The 18,404-nt window shown below is 39.4% G+C and overlaps 1 protein-coding gene across 3 annotated transcripts in view; it reads left to right on the forward strand.

Annotated features, from left to right (window-relative positions):
* Positions 1-11,201, forward strand: part of LOC143358578 (proton-coupled amino acid transporter-like protein pathetic) — a 47,837-nt gene extending 36,636 nt beyond the window's left edge. For all 3 annotated transcript variants that reach the window (XM_076795796.1, XM_076795795.1, XM_076795794.1), the window contains 3 exons: positions 1,528-1,935; positions 3,070-3,430; positions 4,696-11,201. In XM_076795796.1, coding sequence (XP_076651911.1) covers positions 1,528-1,935; positions 3,070-3,430; positions 4,696-5,286 — 1,360 coding nt within the window. In that variant the 3' untranslated portion in view covers positions 5,287-11,201. The remainder of the gene's footprint in view (positions 1-1,527; positions 1,936-3,069; positions 3,431-4,695) is intronic.
* The last annotated feature ends 7,203 nt before the right edge of the window (positions 11,202-18,404 follow it).

Below are 18,404 nucleotides of genomic sequence, written 5' to 3' on the forward strand. Positions count from 1 at the left end.
GGATATATTTACATTAATCCATTGTAACAAATTTGAAAATTGGTACTAATTTTTTTTTTTATTAAAAACAAAATTTGGTTTCGGTAAAAGAAATTAAATAAACAAAATATTCTATTTTTACAATTTTTAATCGGAAAGAGATTATTATTCAAAATTTCTTATAGAAACAGAAGAAAGTGATGCTTCTAAAAGTCCGTCTACACTGCTCCGCAAGCTTTAAAGCGCTCCCATTGCTCTAGATCGTCAGAAAGATCAAAATACTTCGATCCTCCCTGTGTCCCGTCTTCCTCCAATGGCGTGCATGCATCGTGGAAAAAGAAATCCAACTAGCACCATGAATGAGGCATTGAAAACACATGTAATCTAACATGCTTGTGACAGATGCCATCAAAAGATCCTTCAACGGATTAGTATTTCAGTATCAATCGTGTAAAGACAACCTTACATAACCTAATTAACTGAAACAGTTTATCATACCCCAAATCATCCAAGACAATTTTAGTTGCCAAAGTATTTAAATAACTTCCATAGTTTCAGAGGAATGGAGTACTGTTTAAAAAAGTCACTTTCACTATTTTCAAATTTGTCCTATATATTTTTCCACCTTTGGAATTATAAACCTTCTCACAACTACTTAAAATCTAAGTGGATTTTAGAAAAAGTAAAATTTAAGTGGACGACAATCATTCCTTCCTTCTTCAGGTAGACTTAATCTCTTCTCAATGTCCATGATGGTTCAAAGTCACCCAAGGTCACCGTTCCAAAAAAAAGGTGAAAAACAAAACTTGAATGACAATTTTGTCCACCATACAATCATTGACTTAACCTCGATTTCAAACATTTATTCTGATAGAAATATTCAATTGTCTTGACTTAGATGAACCATGCTATAAATTGTGTCCAGTAATTAAAATCATCAGGAAACACAACGAACGATAAACAATTTACAATATCCTCCTAGCCTCACAAAGTTAGGTGCGCACCACTAACAATAGTACTTGACTTGAAGACAATGTCCCAACGATACAAGGATCATCAGAATTTAGGGATCTTCTAACTGGTAACTGCCAACTACCCCAGACTGTCGTGATCCGACCTAACTAAATCAGTTCTCCGAAAGAAACAACTCATTCACAGTCCACTCCGACCCTATTACTTCAAAGCTCCACCACATTCTCCCAAAAGAAGAAACGTGAAATACACTCATAGTCATAATAGCTGTCCACTCTACTCCCATCATTCTAAGCTAGTACATGCCGTGGACATGGGTGTCGTGGACATGCGGTGTTATGGCCATCGCTCAAAGCTAGCAACGACCGATTGGAGTGGCCATCTAACGCGATTCCAAGTGTCTTCCACATTTCCTCTTTCGCAAAAACGAGTCACACCAGGTCACAAATCGCGGCACACCGTGTCACAGACCCACAACACTGAGCGACCCCCATATGGTCCCCGCGCGCTCTTACCCCGCAGCAACCCCCTACCACCGCTGACAAGAACACAGCGCTAACGTCGTCGGTTTTGCAGATACAAGTGCGAGAAAAATGACGTACCGATTACCGTCACGAACGGCTCGACGTTGCCGCTCGTGGAGCGGCCTAACGACGAGGAAGCGGCGCTCTACAATCCCTTCGAGCACCGGAAGCTGGCTCACCCCACCTCGGATCTGGACACGCTGATTCATCTGCTGAAGGGCAGCTTAGGGACAGGGATCCTGGCCATGCCCATGGCCTTCCGCAATGCTGGACTGTTATTCGGCCTCTTTGCGACCTTTTTCATAGGCGCCGTCTGCACCTACTGCGTGCACATCCTTGTCAAGTGCGCCCACAATCTCTGCAGGCGGACACAGACACCTAGCCTAGGGTTCGCAGATGTTGCCGAAGCTGCATTTCTCGTCGGCCCAGAACCTGTGCAGAAATACGCTCGCCTTGCCAAGTGAGTATTACTTCCCTCTTCAAGTTCTTCTTATGGGGGTGCGAAATGACTCGGTTTCAAGGCCCCTTCCGGCCGATTTTAATCGGACCCAAACTATTTGGTAGACAACCAAAAGTGAAACCTTTCTGAGAAGTTTCAGCCCGATGGCTTATCTCTAAGAGTAGTCACAGGGAGAAATCGAAAAACCTGTTTTGCCCCTATTTTTCCCATTTAATCACAACTTGAAAATCTGAAAAAAATCTGACGCATTTCGGGTACCGAGTCGCATATTAGGGAATTTTTTCCGATTTTTCCGTTGCAAACTCTGATCGTAAAAAATTAAAATCACGCAAAAATCGAAGAAATACAGATTTCATATAGCAGTTTAAATGTGACACCCACGAAACTAGTTCAGCAATAAGATATTGTCATCAACGCGATCCTCAATTTTTTTTTAGATTTTTTGGTAGTTAAAACAAAAATTGTGGACATTGCTTGCGTGCGACGGTGAACGTTTTAAGCTGCTTATATTAAAAATATCAACACCGATTTGTATATTCAGACGTCATGGTCACGAAATGGTCACGAGAACCGAAGGATTGATAACAGAACTGCGCATAGGTTTAACCTATTATAGCGATTTATCTCCACCGGGTCTAGTAGTGACCGGCGGTGGGCGTCAGCTCTGTGTTCCGTGGTCGGCGACCGATGCCAAAAATGGCTTCCCTCTTTCAGTCAGCTTTGCATACGTAATAGCGAAGTCTTACGTGGAGAATGCTCCTTCGAGAAACTCTGTTACGTTGATTTCTTCTCCCCTCTTCGGCAAATAGGGATTACCACCCTCGGCAACAAATATATTAAATACTGACGTAACTTCAACCACATTCATTCCGTACCCACGCAATTTAACAATTGCTATGTGTCGATACACTCTAAAGAATCCTCCTTATTTTTCAAAATTAAATTCAATCTTTTACTATTTTTAATATTTGTGGTACCCCATTGAATAGAACAAGGAGCTAAAAATGGCTCTTGCATCGAACTCAACAGTTGTTTGTTTGTAATCAAGATGATTGAACAACTGTTTGATAGAAAGTCTTGTGCACAGTGTACAGATTTGGAATGTTTACTAAATTCAACATTATTACTTTACAGAGCGACGATCAATTCGTTTCTGGTGATCGATCTGATAGGCTGCTGCTGCGTCTACATAGTGTTCATCTCAACGAACGTGAAGGAGGTGGCCGACTATTACACGGACACCGATCGAGATTTAAGGTTATACATGGCTGCTCTGTTACCCCTTTTGATCATTTTCTCCCTGGTGAGGAACCTGAAGTACCTGGCGCCGTTCTCCATGGTTGCGAACATCCTGATCGCCACGGGAATGGGGATCACGTTCTATTACATCTTCAGCGACCTGCCCACCATCCGCGATGTGCCGAATTTTTCGAGCTGGTCTCAGCTACCTCTGTTCTTCGGCACGGCCATCTTTGCACTCGAAGGCATCGGTGTGGTAAGTATAATCATCGTCAAAACTTTTCAATTATCCTTTACAATCGGTTTGACGAAGTCCTCGTCCCTTTAGGAATTTTTGACAAGCTGTTGTGTCGATATAAAATTGTAGAGCTTTTACCATATTTACATTGTTTTTTGAAGAATATTTACAAAAATTTTTAGCTTAAAAGATTCATTGTTTAATGACATATTCAAATTTTTGTTAACGTTATTACTGTAATTCCTTATTCTTAGAATTCCTTTGGGAATTTTTAATCACTGAACTTATAAATATAAAATTGTAAGATTTTTTATCGTATTTAAAAGATAGTTTGAAGAATATGTGCAAAAATTTTCGGTTTGATAGATTCATTGCTGAACGAAATTTTACAATTTTTTAGAATCATTATCATTTATAATTTATTTCGTTTTAAGTACTCCTCGATAACGACGCCTTCTTTGGGGGATTTTTAACAACCGTTCGGTTAAATTCAAAATTGTACATTTTTTACTATGCTTAAATGACAATTCGAAGAATATGCACAAAATTTTTCCACTGTTCATTTTTTACGATCCATAAGATAACAACTTTCTTCAACGTCCTCGATTTTTATTATTCCATTTTAGATAACGTTCGATAAAGACACACTTTTTATAAAGGTTTACAAGGCAGAATAAGACAGAATACTTTACAGTTCGTTTGTACTGATATAAGTCCTGGCGCTGCGATAGCTATGATCCTATGTATTATTGAAACACTTACATATCCTACAATACTTGATTCTGATAATAATGGTTCTACTGTAATAATATCTAGCAGTATGTACATACTAAGCAACACGGACACGTCATTATGTATTCGAACCGATATCTGATCGGGCGTAGACATAGCGGTTGAATCGCGTTTAGTATTTCGATCATGCGATAAGACATCATTGAATTCTCTTCACTAGTGAAGAGCCGCTAGGTATCGAATCAGAAATTCCAACGTGCGAAGATATAGTGCATCTAAACGTGAGACGAACGTTGAACCTAATCGTTTTATTGACACTCTTTTAAACTTTCGTACGAATAAAAGTACAAGAGAATTTTTCTATACAACAATTAATTAGGAAGTATATCCATCAAACCCTTAATAATGTGAATTTTTCTATAACCATCATGAATATTGGCATAGTTACTAATATTTGAAAATAAGAAAAAATTCTATCATTCTTTTTACGATTTCTCTCTCATCTAAAATTACACTCTATACCCTAACCATGAAAACTCCGTGCGTTCCAGGTGATGCCCCTCGAGAACAACATGAAAACCCCGACCCACTTCATCGGCTGCCCGGGCGTCCTGAACACTGGTATGTTTTTCGTGGTGTTGTTGTACAGCACGGTTGGTTTCTTCGGGTACTGGCGTTACGGGGAGGACACGAAGGCGTCGATCACGCTGAACCTGAACGAGAGCGAGGTCCTGGCTCAAGCCACAAAGCTGATGATCGCGGTGGCGATCTTCCTGACATATGGGCTACAGTTCTACGTGCCGATGGAGATCATTTGGAAGAACCTGAAGCAGTACTTCGGTTCACGGAAGCTGTTGGCGGAATATGTGATCCGGATATTCTTCGTGGTGTTCACGGTCGGCGTGGCGATCGCCATACCGAACCTGGGCCCGTTTATCTCGCTGGTCGGCGCGGTTTGCCTGTCCACGCTAGGACTGATGTTCCCGTCAGTGATCGAACTGGTCACCGTGTGGGATCAAGAGAACGGGCTCGGCGCCTATTACTGGAGGCTGTGGAAGAACCTGGCGATCATCGCGTTCGGCGTGCTCGGCTTCATGACCGGCACCTACGTCAGCATCCAGGAGATCCTCGAGACGAAATGAAGCGCCGGGTTCGAAGGAGCTGCGGTGCGACGGAATAATCGCTCAGTGCGTACCATAGATGCCGGCGGGCTCGACACCGACCGCGCTCCAAGCGAGCTGCCCCGTCGCCCAATATGGCCGACGGTCTCCAGGACGGTGAGGCCGCCGTCGCCGCTGAAGCATCCAGGACGAGTTACGCGGCCACGCGAGCTCCGAACTACCAGCTTCGTCTCGCTGCTTCTCTTTTCGTATCGGTAGCACGACGACTACACCGACGACGAAGACGTCGCCACAAGCCAGGCACAGCACTAGACCATTTCCTCTCACGCGCGCGCGATCTGCGTTACCGACGTTGCCAAACACCTTGCGCCATCTACCCAAATTGAAAGGTCGCCCACCGAACCATGTCGGATTGCGACGCAAAGTTTCTGTCCAGAGGCTGGATTCTACAGCGTTGCCGGGTTTACAACGTGTTGTCAGATCAAAAAGATTCAAGTGATATCTCGTCTTTTTATTCGAACATTCCTAATTAACTCTCTATAGCCCGAATTTCCGCGAAATAGCAAATATCATCACGTAAATAAATTTCTGCAACTTTTTCAATCGAATATTTCAAAATTGATTAGAGCAGGTCAGCTGCTTCCCTGAATTCGGAAAGCTTTATAGAATGTAAAGATGGCTAGGGAAAATATGAGAAAATGTAAATCGTCAAAAAATTATAACGTCTGTAACATCATAAAACGTCGATCATATAGAAACAAACTGACAATCCATCGTCGTCGCTGAAGGGTTAACAATAAATTTACAGTTTAACAAAAAATTGAATTAACTCTGATATGTGAAATTTGTATTGATGCATAATGTTGATCGATGCTCCTTGGTTAAAAGGGAGACACGAAGGAACAAGATACTTTGTCACATTATGGCTGTACATAAAGTTAAACCCGAAAATATAGATATATCAATATGTGACTTCAAAGTTAGACGGAAATATAGAGGGTTAAAGGGCACGTACGTCAAAGGTTTCTATTTCTATATATTTGATAAACACCTTTTTTTGCGAACTATATTTGTGAATTATTGGCAACGTCGAGAATAGCACATAGATGATGGCAACTCTAGTGCTATATAAGATGTGTGTTGCGTGATTGGTCTACTGCTATACCTCGTCTGTGACGTCGCGTAGACACACGAGCCTATAGCGCACTTTCAGTTTCTCATTGTCTTGTCCCTCAGCCACATATTCTCTCAGATTGTAGAATTGTAGTATGTTTTTTGAAAGTAGACACCTTAGGTACATTGATAGTTATAACAGCTGCCTAGCCTGCTGTAGAAACTTTGAGCTTATGCTACGGGGTTACTCTAGTAGAGCAGACAACAGTTACGACTGTCAATCTTATAGATCGGTGGTATTTTATTTTTAACCTGGGTGGTCGATCCAGAAAGACCATCCTCTACAAAAGATAAAAAATTCGATTGTCAATCTTTGTTTTATCTTCTAAATAATCAGACTTTTTGAAAACATTATCCTAAGTTAATGCAACATTATCCTAGTTAATGTGCCTCAGGTCGCCTCTTTTGAAAAACAGTTCATAGTTGTACGAAATGAGTTCGTGTACTAGAGACTGCCGGAACCAATGTTGCGCTTTGATTAGAATTCTATGAGACTGGGCTCCCACAAAAGCAGCTTTGATAAAAAATATTTTTCTAACATTTTTATTAGACTGGTCACCTGTAACGCTGGTTGATAGAATACAGTTATTCTGATTCATGTGACCTTTTTCTACTGTGCATTGTACACACGTTTGTTTTTATAAGAAATCGACAGGAGTACAAATGGTTAGATTTTTATGCGGAAATTTACAATTGAGAACAAAATTTTTTACGAGGTCCGAGCTGAATAGAGAGATGGGATATTATAAATTTTCTGCTGCAGTTTTAGGCAGGTCGGTCTGTGTACTCTACAAAGTTTTGAATATTTAAATTATACAACTGCTCAATTTTTTTATATTATTCAATTATTCAATTTATATTAATTCAATATAATTCAAAATACTAGTGACTGCCAAGAGAGAAATTTCAAAGTAAATGCAAACTATTGTTTGCACTTCCAAAAATTATTTTTTTACTGTGTTTTTTATAGAGTTTGACAAAATTGGTTGAACATGCGTGTGCACGAACTCTTTTCAAGAAAACTTCGCTATCACTGTTCCCCTCTCCGACGACTCGTGTACTCGAGTTCTGCGTCGTCATAGAATGCGATGTGTATAAGTTAGAAAGCATGAATAATCTTCGCTGATCTACGTCAGAGTCGTCGCTGCTGACGTCGTCGCGCCGTACAATGCCGTACGCCACGTGTAGGCACGCTGAGAGTCATTAACGTCGCGCGTGCAGTATGGTCATCAGAGTATGGCGACGTTGATCGATGATAGCGGGTATGTTAACCTCTTGCTTTGTTGTATCAGCTCAATCTGACATTGCTTGATTTCAATATTTCAAAATATTAAATGTTTCACGAGTAATAGCAAGCAACTTTTTTTTCAAATAGACTGTACCGTTTTGCTGTGAACTAAAATTTTATTAAAGTTCAGTAATCGTATGGTAAATTTGTTGAAGTTTTTCTGATATCAAATTGTTAACAATAAAGTAGGAATTACACGGCAAGGGGTTGGAATAAAAGAAAACGGACAAGTCTAAATATGGAGTCGTAACGAAGATATTGCGCTAAACATTCTGTATTTTCGATTACACGAAGACAGTTTGTGCTGCTCCACGTTTTACTTAAAAAATGTCGCACACTTTTAATTTAATCGTAATTTTAACTTTATGTTAATCGTAATTTTTTTGTAAAATTGTATCTGATGACATTCGGTAAAAAGTTACTAAAGTCTGTTAAGACACGTTCAGAAAGCACACGTTACATGATCAATATGGTCACTGACCAATGCCGGACGTCTTAATGGGGTCATCAGTGGTCACTGACCTACGCGTGTTCGCTTAATGGTACCGTTAGTGGTCACTAATCGATTGAATATACCAAATCCTCGCAAGCTAGATATTTTCGACTAATTGGACAAGACCAAAAATTAAATAAAAGCTACGGGATGTTAATGATCGTCAGCGTGCGCGATTATACGTTCGAGCGATTAACCGAGCAAAGTCAACGGCACATCGTGGCTCGGAGTACCCGGATCCACGTGATTGTGGATCATTTGAAATCTTATGACGAGTAACGGCAGGGGCGTAGGCCCTGACGCCTGGGCCTCCTATTTCTCTCTCTCTCTCTTTCTCCTCTCTCTCACTCTTTCTTCCCATTTTTATTATTTATTCGCGGTGCGACGGCCGTGCGCACGAACGACAAACGCTTTTTTCCATCAAGTTCATAGACAACTGCGGGACGGTTTTTTCTTTTGTTTTTCTTTTTTTTTCTCTAGTTGCTTACGTACATGCGATACGGTTATAGATATGTAAATTATACTTAAGCATCGTTTTTACCTAAGAGCTGGAACCGTTCGCGTTTTCGGCTTGAAACGTGTGTGCGTTCGTTCGATTTCCTGTGACAAGAGAACGATTTGTAAGATAAGAGGCTCCGGTGGACGAGCGTTGAACGATTTGCGTCTGCTTGGATCATGTGATCAAAATTTGACAATAAATTGTGATTTTTATAAATAATTTTAGGTTGAGTCACAAACAGCTAACGCTGCAGAAAAAATGTTTAAAACATAATTGAAGAATGGAAAGTGTTTGAAAAAAATTAACAAAGTGAGATTGTTGTAAAAATTCCAAGAGAATAACCAAAATTAGTAAGAAAATAATTGAAAAAGATCTCGTTCAATTGAGATTTATGTGAAGCATTGTAATCGCTATATTGCAGAGATCTTACTACAAAATTTTCCACTTTATAGAACATGAAAATATCTTGAAGCAATTGCAAAACACAGAAAAGAAATAAAAATACGTTTATAAATTACAGAATTTTAATAAAATATTACTGTTGTTGATATTAAAAAGTAGAAGTTGATTTGACTCGGCCTGATATACACGATTAATTGGACAGTCATAATTAAATTTAAACGCATGGGCAGCGTCCAAGAAGAAGCTTTTATTAACTTGCACACAGTATTTTTTATTGCTATTATTTGACATAGGTTACAACGTTACAATTGCATGCCTCAAAGCTGCACTGTATTCTTTAATTAGTTATTCCGGCCATACCATCCACAAAATTAATTATAATGATGATCTATGATCTTGCATCCTAATAGACTTTAATCCGTTGCTATATCATTCAATCATAAATAGAAATGATGTTTCAGGCATACAACTTAAGCTAAAAAGATTATTCTTAATCATTAATTTTCGTAGACCTCAACACAGTATAAATATTCACTGATCCACTAAACTCAATTTCAAAAATAATATTTCTCACAACAAAACGAATATTAAACAATTAAGTTTAAGATTATGAAACATTATTTCTTTGAAGTGATGAACATTCCCAAGATGGTGACGCCATATCGAATCACGTGACACGACCGACCGGAGCCGCCGATCTGTTCCTAGTGCCTTGCTGCACAAAAGCAAAAACGTACAAAAATGGTAACAATTAAGAGTAATAAGAGGCAGAATGGCGCGAAGGTGTGATAATACCGGGATGCATGCTTGCGAGTCTGTAAGGAGTGTAGCGAGACCCACGTGACGCGACATGTGCGTCAGCCCGCGAAATTCGAACGCTATTCGACATCGGGGAAGTTAAACACGAATTTCATGGACGAAAAAGGTGAAACTGTTAACCAGTCGACAGTTTTTACTTTGCATTCTATTAGAAAACCGACGACTGTTGCTCATTGACAATAATACAAAGCAAAACAATAGAATTGTTGGAATGCAAACGAAAATTCTAAGATTGTAAAATAGTACAAAACTAATTAAGATCGATTCTTATATAGATTAAACCTAGAACTACCTAGCTATGTAATAAGACTGCATTTGTCCAGATTTTGCAAGATTTTTATTATAACGCATTGGTTTGTTTGATAATCTTTAATTTAAGGTGTTTAAAATTGCAATAATAGTGAAATGAACATTTTTTTAATTAAGTGGCTCGTATGGTGAGGTAGTTCTAGTGTTGAAACAAAGAGTTTGGTGGCGTGCGAGTCGCAAATAACAAAAACAACTATAAACATGTGTCTCATCAAATTTTCATCAAATTTATAATCCATACATGAAAATTTGCTAAAAATCAATATTAATTTTTGCCCATTAAGAGAAACTTGTCAATAGTTATTAAAATAAGATGATCAACTTACTTCGAAGAAACACATTATTAATTTTGTAAAAAATGTAATTGCCAAGGACGTATCTTTTAAAGTTAAATAAAATAATTAATTTGCAATATTTGAGAGACTTTCTACATAATTCTTTGATCTGTTTTGATCATCTAGGGACACATGTCTAGGGACTCTGCGCGCTCAGAAAGGAATTCAGTGCCTTGGTTCTTTCCTCTAGTGGGATTTAAGGGTATGTGACCGACGAGCAGGCGATTTCAATGAAAAACAAAGCCATAGTTTTATGAAATTTTGAAATTTTTGCCAAGCATCATCCGTGTTTCACTATTTTTCTGTACTCGTCCATTCTTTTTGATTTTCCACGATGATAATCGTTTGTATTAGTATCGTACAACGATTTGAATTCGTGGATGGAGAATCTTTGAGAACGAAAAACACTTTTGAAAAATGTTCTTATATGGAAAACGAGATACAGGTAGACAGACAGATATACAGATACCGTTTCGCCGCTTTTGTACTTCGAATTTCCGTTACAGATCGCGAGGAGAATGTCGTTTCGCGTGCACGCGTGTACCGTGCACGCTATCAATCTGTCAGGCATTGTGCGAGACAGTGTTATGATATTTAATACACAAGATTTGCAAAAGATCTGTTGTTCTTTTTATTTCGACGAACCTTTGGCCCACAAATAATACATTAAGGACAAGGTAACAATATGATTTTTGTTTTTAGAAACTAATAAAGATATGCTGTTTGAAATGTTTCAAACGTATCTCTGTTAGGATAGATTCTTATATTTGCAAAATGAGTGATCATATTTTCGTTGAAAAATATGTGGTAGAAGATTAAAAATAGCGACGTTCCATTCCAGTAGCAGATCGTTCAAAGCGGTAGTGTATTGTTATTACCAGAGACGACATGAGAGTGTTCACGCCAGGGGTTTTCTTGCCTCCACTTTTGTCAGTATCGTCACAGATCACTATAGACATTGCATGCAATGCATTTTTCTGTCTACGATTCTGAATTACCGACTCTGTAGAAAATGCTCTGGTATGATAGCGGACTCAATCGAACTGGAACGGTAAGCTAGAGATCTACATGACGTTGTACCTCGTCTGTGTTATCAGGCAGAAATATGAGGCTATGCGCAAGAGTTCAGAGTACTTTCCTCAAGTATGAAACCATACGTTGCCTGGAAAATCGAATTTATGTAGCAACAATGTATTTTTACAGGCAACAACACTCTAAAATCTAGCCTCTCCGGAAACTAATTTTTGATGTTACTGGCGGTGGCAACCTCATGTAGTTCACTAGCTGACCGTTCCATTTCGATAGAGTCCGCTACCGTACTAGTCGGTAGAGAGTCGGTAATTCAGAACCGTAGACAGAAAAATGCATTGCATGCACAGACTGGCTTATGGCGTTAATCAATTATGTAGTCACGACCATTTTCTAGAATTGTCTTCCAACGATTAACAAGCCGATGGCTTTCCGTAAGCATTGCGTGCTTTTCCTTCAAAATAGGTCTTGAGATATTTCTGAAATGTAATTTGGTAATGCAATCCCTACAACCATCAAAGAATAAAATTAATTACGATTCGGCAAAGAATAAAGTTGTAACTACCCCTTAACTTGGAAAATATTACAGGTTGTCTTCTAGCCTTCGCTTTCCTAAAAGTACATAATCTACGTACATATGTATATGTACACAGACATATAATTATAGAAGCTAGGAAATCGCGATAAGGTTAATAATGTAATTTACACACCTGTGCACAATATACGTGGAAATATACTTGTGTAAGAACAGATAAACCTCCATAGAGGTTTTAGAAATAATTAAAAATCGGACTTTTGCAATCATCTAACATTACAAATGGGTTCAATGGATTTGAAAGTGTCGAACCTCATTTTCCAGTCGAAGCGTCCGAAAATGGAATCGGTTCGAACGGAATAAATTAACACCTGACCTCGCATTGTATCGCAGACCGCAATTACAATGTGTCCGGCCGATCTAATGGCTCTTTACGCATTGTCCAGGTAGGTGGGTTCCAGGGGGCTCGTTGACGGGACCCTTCGTGAAAGTCCACGAGGAGACACCTGTGACGTGGTCAGGCATTGTGCCCACATTTCACAGGTGAGTCCACCTACTACGTGCCGGGTTTATGCTGCTACTTTGGACAGTGCCGCGTTTTATTGTCTTTCCGCCAACTCGTAGATCCTTCGACAAGATACCCATTGTCCGAAAAGGTTGCTACACTGCCCACACCGAGCTTATATCATGCGCGTTCTCCCACATGCGTACGTCCTCTGGAACGACCGCCTGTCAGGCCTACTCTTCCGGGATTTCTTTTTAAAAAACTCGCAGAGATTGTTTAAAAACCGCTCTAGTATTCGAAAGTGCAGAGCAGTATTCGATTCAGAGCACTTATAGCAAGACGTATGAGCAATAGAAGCCAAAGACATTTTTTTATATTTACAAATTTAACTACTTCGATTGAATATGAAACTAATTGTTTTCTTATTGTACGAATAGATAAATGGTTTCAGTTTATGAAACGTATCTTTAAATAAATATTTCATCGCATATTTTCATTTTATCGTAATTATTGGTTCAGTGACCACCACTACATCAGTCTCCCTTACCATCAGAGGGTTAAAATCTTTTTGCAAAAAATTACTTAGCAACACAGTTGTACTCCATTTCTATGAACCTGTCGGAGGACAAGTGAGTTTGCATAATCGGGTGATTCATATTACAGCAGTCCACCTTTCTCCCACTACTGACTATGATTTTTGGTTCGTTTAATAGGAGCTCACGTTTCGCTCAGCTAGAGTTCAGTTAACCATGCATTGCTACAATTTAGTTGATATCAACGGAGTTCGGTGTAAGTAGTAAACTTACCATTTTTTCTATGCACATTTTAAATATCCCTCTCCTCCTCATCGAATCAGCTGATAATGCGGTGAAAATTGTAACAGCAGCGCCGTATCTTTATCTGCCCGTCCGGTGAAAATGGAGCCGGGAGTGGCGAGGGAAGGTGGAGGAGGAGGCGGAGGGGGTGGGATGGCAGAGGGTTTGAGGACAAGATAAATTACCAAGGTGGACGGTAGCGCATCCCGGTCAGCAACTGGTACCGCGTTTGATGGAATCGTGCACGACGCTACGCTGGCTAGCATCGAATCTAACAGCGAGCGTCGCACCACCGAGGCGAGAGGGCCCGAATGCTAATGGCAGATGCGATGCTCGATCCCAGACGGGACATTCCAGCCGTGCTGAGATCGTCTATCGGCCCCGACCCTGTTCGTTAGCGCGGCCACAAAGAGCGCCAGGCCTTGCTGCGCCGAGGCTTTGTCTAAACCGGACATTTTCACCGGTCGGTCACTTCCTACAAGCGCAGTGATTCATTCGTCGGTATTATGTCGCCCGGCGTGTATCTAGCTGGTATCTGCGCTTAGGGGACCGCCCGCGCTCCCGCTGGAATGCGCTATAACGGTAGCCTAACGCCCCTTCCTGTTTCCACGACTTTTTCGCCACTATCCTTAATCGCGTTCCACGAAATCCTCGTAATTCGCCAATTTTGAAAAAGTTCCATCTTTACGTTGCACACCGTGCTCAGGACATTCTGCGAATGTTTCGATCGAAATGGACTAGGTTATGCGAGTTCAAAGTGTGCGGGTCCTGGAAGACCCATATTCGAATTCTCCTTACCGTTTTGCTTCTTTTTATGTTACTAAAAGTCCCCATAGTTCCCCGTGGTCAGGATAAACAGCGTCTCGAGAACGTTTTGCGAATGTTTCGATATAATTCGACTGAAATCGACTAAGTCATTCAAGGTCACAGAGTGCAAATTTCGACGACTAGAAAGAAAATGAGTGTATCAAACCCAACTCTTCGATTTCAAAACATTGTTTGAATAAACTCTAACGTTTATAATGTTACGAAAATATGTACCAATAAATGAATTTATTGTATTAAAAAACGTCTACAGAATCGTTTCACATATGGAACACCCGTAGATATAACTTTCACAGTTGAAGCGAATAGAATTCTCAAAGTAAAATAAATTGAAATTTTTCTATATAAAACTATTCCCCGTGGTGCGAACTTTGTGATATATTACAATAAAAGTCGTGCAATATCTAAATAAATTCAGTCTTGTCACTTTCCTAAGACAAGTTGGAAAAAAACGAAAGCATTCCGAATATTTCGCATGTGTTAGCTATCGTGTCGGATTGTTCGAAGCAATAAGCGATTTCGTAATTGTGTTAAGGCCGGTATTTACGAGAAACGTTTTCGCTTTATGAAAATTCAAATTAATCGGGCGCGTTGCGTTCGCGCGCTGATAGAAACGTTCGTTTTCATAATGGAAACTGCGCAGAGTGTCGCTGACAATGACTTAGCTACTATACGGAAAGATACGGGAGGTATGCGTGCGGCAAGGTGCGCCGATAAAAATGAAGGTGAAGGATATAATCCGAAACTTAATGGCGGCCGCCGCGAAATATGTACGGCACCCGTCGCTCTCCATTAGCCGTGTTACCTGTAGAAAAACGCGTTACTGCAACCGGGATCGCATTCCGAGATCGCGGATCGATACGATCCGACAATTTGTAAACAAAATATGGTCAATAGATTTTTGTTCGGTCCTGATACCGTCGATGGCAGGCACGATTTTTCTATATCTACATGGTAGGGCATCGGTTATGCGAACGATCTGTTTTCCGAATGCGAGTGTTCTCTCGCCGGTATGCGAATATTTATTATTCGTTTTGTTATTTGAGACGTCTGGTATCCGAACATTTTCTTATCCCAACGGGTTCTTACGTAAATGATATATTATCCGAACGATCTGTTATCCGAACGCGTTAGTATTTGACCGTTTTATTAATCGAGCGTTTTCTGATTCAGACGCTGTATTTGTTACATCTGTTTTTTGGACGATATGGTACAGAACGAATTAACCGTACCATAGGTGAGTTGACTGTACAATAATTATATAAATGTTGATAAAAGGGTAAGGGACAAAGTGGGGAAGCAGGGAGAGATAGAAGATTCAAGACAGCTAAGAAATTTGAGGTTAGGTCCTACGTTACACGTGGTAGGATAAAGACTAAAAATTAGGTAGGTAGAATAGTAAACAGTTGGAGCTGAGGAGGGACTAAGAAAAGCGAGGAGGAGGAAAATAGTAAAAAATGGATCAGTGGAAACAGTGACAGAAGATTGGCTAGGAATGAACATAATATCAAACTTGCGCGAGGTCGCCAGATTTGCGCAATAGAACGCGCACCTATGTTGGTATCGCATGTGCGAAGTCTGTTACTTGACACGCGATAACCCAGTATTCAGAATTATTAACTCTGAGACGACGCGGTTTCGTTCAGATAATAGAGTCATTGATAAGTACACTTCGAACGCATTGTCCGAGTTTGGTAAAGCGTAGCATTCGCTGCGCCATAACGTTCGTTGCGCAATCGGTGCCATTTGCAGGTCGCTAGTGTCCCCTAAAACGATTTAGCACAGCAATATATGGGCTGACATCACCAAATCGAGAAACGATCCCGAACATTCGAAATCAGGTTTACGACCCGGTCAAAGGGAACTAACACATTTTTTTTTTTGTCACATCGATCAGATAGCTGTGAGAACAGGTTTACAATAGGAGATAGTTTATTAGTTGTTTTATCAAGTGGAATCTTTGTAGCGCACTAGTCTATAAAATATCTAATTTTATTCGATAAATTCAGACACACAAGGTGTTCGATGATATCTGGCATACAATCGAGTGCTGCGAATCTTTATGCAATGATACAAATTTTCTACTTTAATTGCAAATAAGTGGAACGAAAATTTATTTCTTCCCTTTGTGATTTTAATATGTCAATCTATCGATATTCTTAAATTATTTTAATTCCTCTACTGTTTTAAACTTCATCTATTCAGTTGTGCAATAAATTTGTAAAATTATCTGTCTATTTATTTGGTTGTTACAACAAAATGGCTGATATTTAATAGTAACGTTAAACAAACAAAACTTAAAAGATAATACTAGACTAATCCAATAACAATTTTTTTTTTCTAATTATTCTTTTATGACACTTTTACGAACGTATTTGTGACATTTTTCTGATTAAATTAATACCTAACCCGATACAATTCGGATCACATTTACTTGTTTAATTGACGATTCAATAGAACCTACGAAATAACAATAAATGAATAAAAAATGACACGATTAATGTTTTTCAAAAATAATTTTTCACCTACGTAAGAGTTAAAGAATGCCTTCGTTAATGCGGTAACAGATGACACAATAAACATAAAGAATTCGCTGTCTCATGAAAATATTCTATACATTTCCCATAGGAAATGTTCTATGGGGGATACACTATGCATTTTCACATTACCAGCCTCGCTCTTATGCGTTTTACGGCGAAAAAACCGAACTTCGAAATTCTCGTAAAACTTTTTACCGAACGGCGTGCAACGGGACATAAATATGTAATAAAATGGCGGTGCTCGGGGAACACAATGACGCGTCCTCACTTTCTTTCCCGGTTTTTGCTCCGGGGATCTCCGCAAGAACTGTAGCAAGGGTTACCTAGAAACTTTAACAGGGACGGAACGGTGTATTTATTCGGACTATAGCGAGTTTTTTTTCCGAGGAGATCTCGTTTCATTTTGTTTCGAATCCCCGTGTAGCTGCGAGCGCGTGCCATTAAAGGTTCACCGGCAATTCCCTTTGGTTTATGGTGTATTTAGTACTCTGCCGCTATGATCGTTTCATAGGCCATACGTTGACGGGGCCGTAAACCATGGACCAAGAGGCTTTGCACTGCTTTTTTCAAATGGAAGACACATACATTGTACAACAAATACAGCGGATAATGGGTCTATACCGAGTAAGACTGGTACCATTGTTGCCATTGTTACAATTGAATTTTAGAGGAAAATAGAAATTTTTGATTTTGCCCATTTTTCGGGCTACGAATGTTTCTTGCATAGATTCCATGGATTTTTATAGTATTATGAACATTTAATAATGTTTAGAACAAATTTTAAGTGACGTTTTACCGGTTTTAGTTACAAATTATAGTTAAACTTCACCTTCTTTTTTTATGCCATCCTGTAAATATTGATGAAAGAACTCCAAAAATGCAAGTTGTAAAACGCGGAGTTCACTCGTTGGAAAGTTATACGCGTGTAAAGTTGAGCGATTTCAAGCGTTTTTGACAGGTAAGGGCGCCGCCATGTTGGTATGTACTCAGCGTTGCGCGTCGTCTAATGAACTGATCTGCTAGATGTCAGCACAAGCAAGCTCTCCACCCCCCACATAAACCTAATCCTTACCAACCTCTTCGCGGCTCCACTCATTGGACAATGTCTGAGTACATACGAATATGGCGGCGCCCTTATCTGTCAAAAACGCTTAAAATCGGTCAACTTCAAACACACGTAACTGTTGAACCAGGGAATTCCTCAGATTAAAACTTGGATTTTTTAAATCTTCTTGTCAAGATCTACAGAATTGTATAAAAAAAGTGCAAAATTTTTGGACCCTGAAAATGAATTTTAGCCCAAATTATATATCATTCACAAAAATTTCAATATTTCCTGAAAACTTTGAATATTTTTAAAACTGGTTTCTTGAAGATTTGGACGAGCTGAGTTCGATTATGAAAATCGTTCTTTTCCATCAGATTCCTCAGATTTTGAAAATTAAAATCACAAATTTACAGGCAAAATTGAGAACATTTTACTTTAAACACGTAAAGTTTATACGAATGCTTCTCGCATAAAAGAACTTTATAAATTCCCTCATATACAATGATGTATATTTTTACAGTATA

This window comes from Halictus rubicundus, chromosome 11 (assembly GCF_050948215.1).
Source record: "Halictus rubicundus isolate RS-2024b chromosome 11, iyHalRubi1_principal, whole genome shotgun sequence".
In the NCBI taxonomy this organism is placed as follows: Eukaryota; Metazoa; Arthropoda; class Insecta; order Hymenoptera; family Halictidae; genus Halictus; species Halictus rubicundus.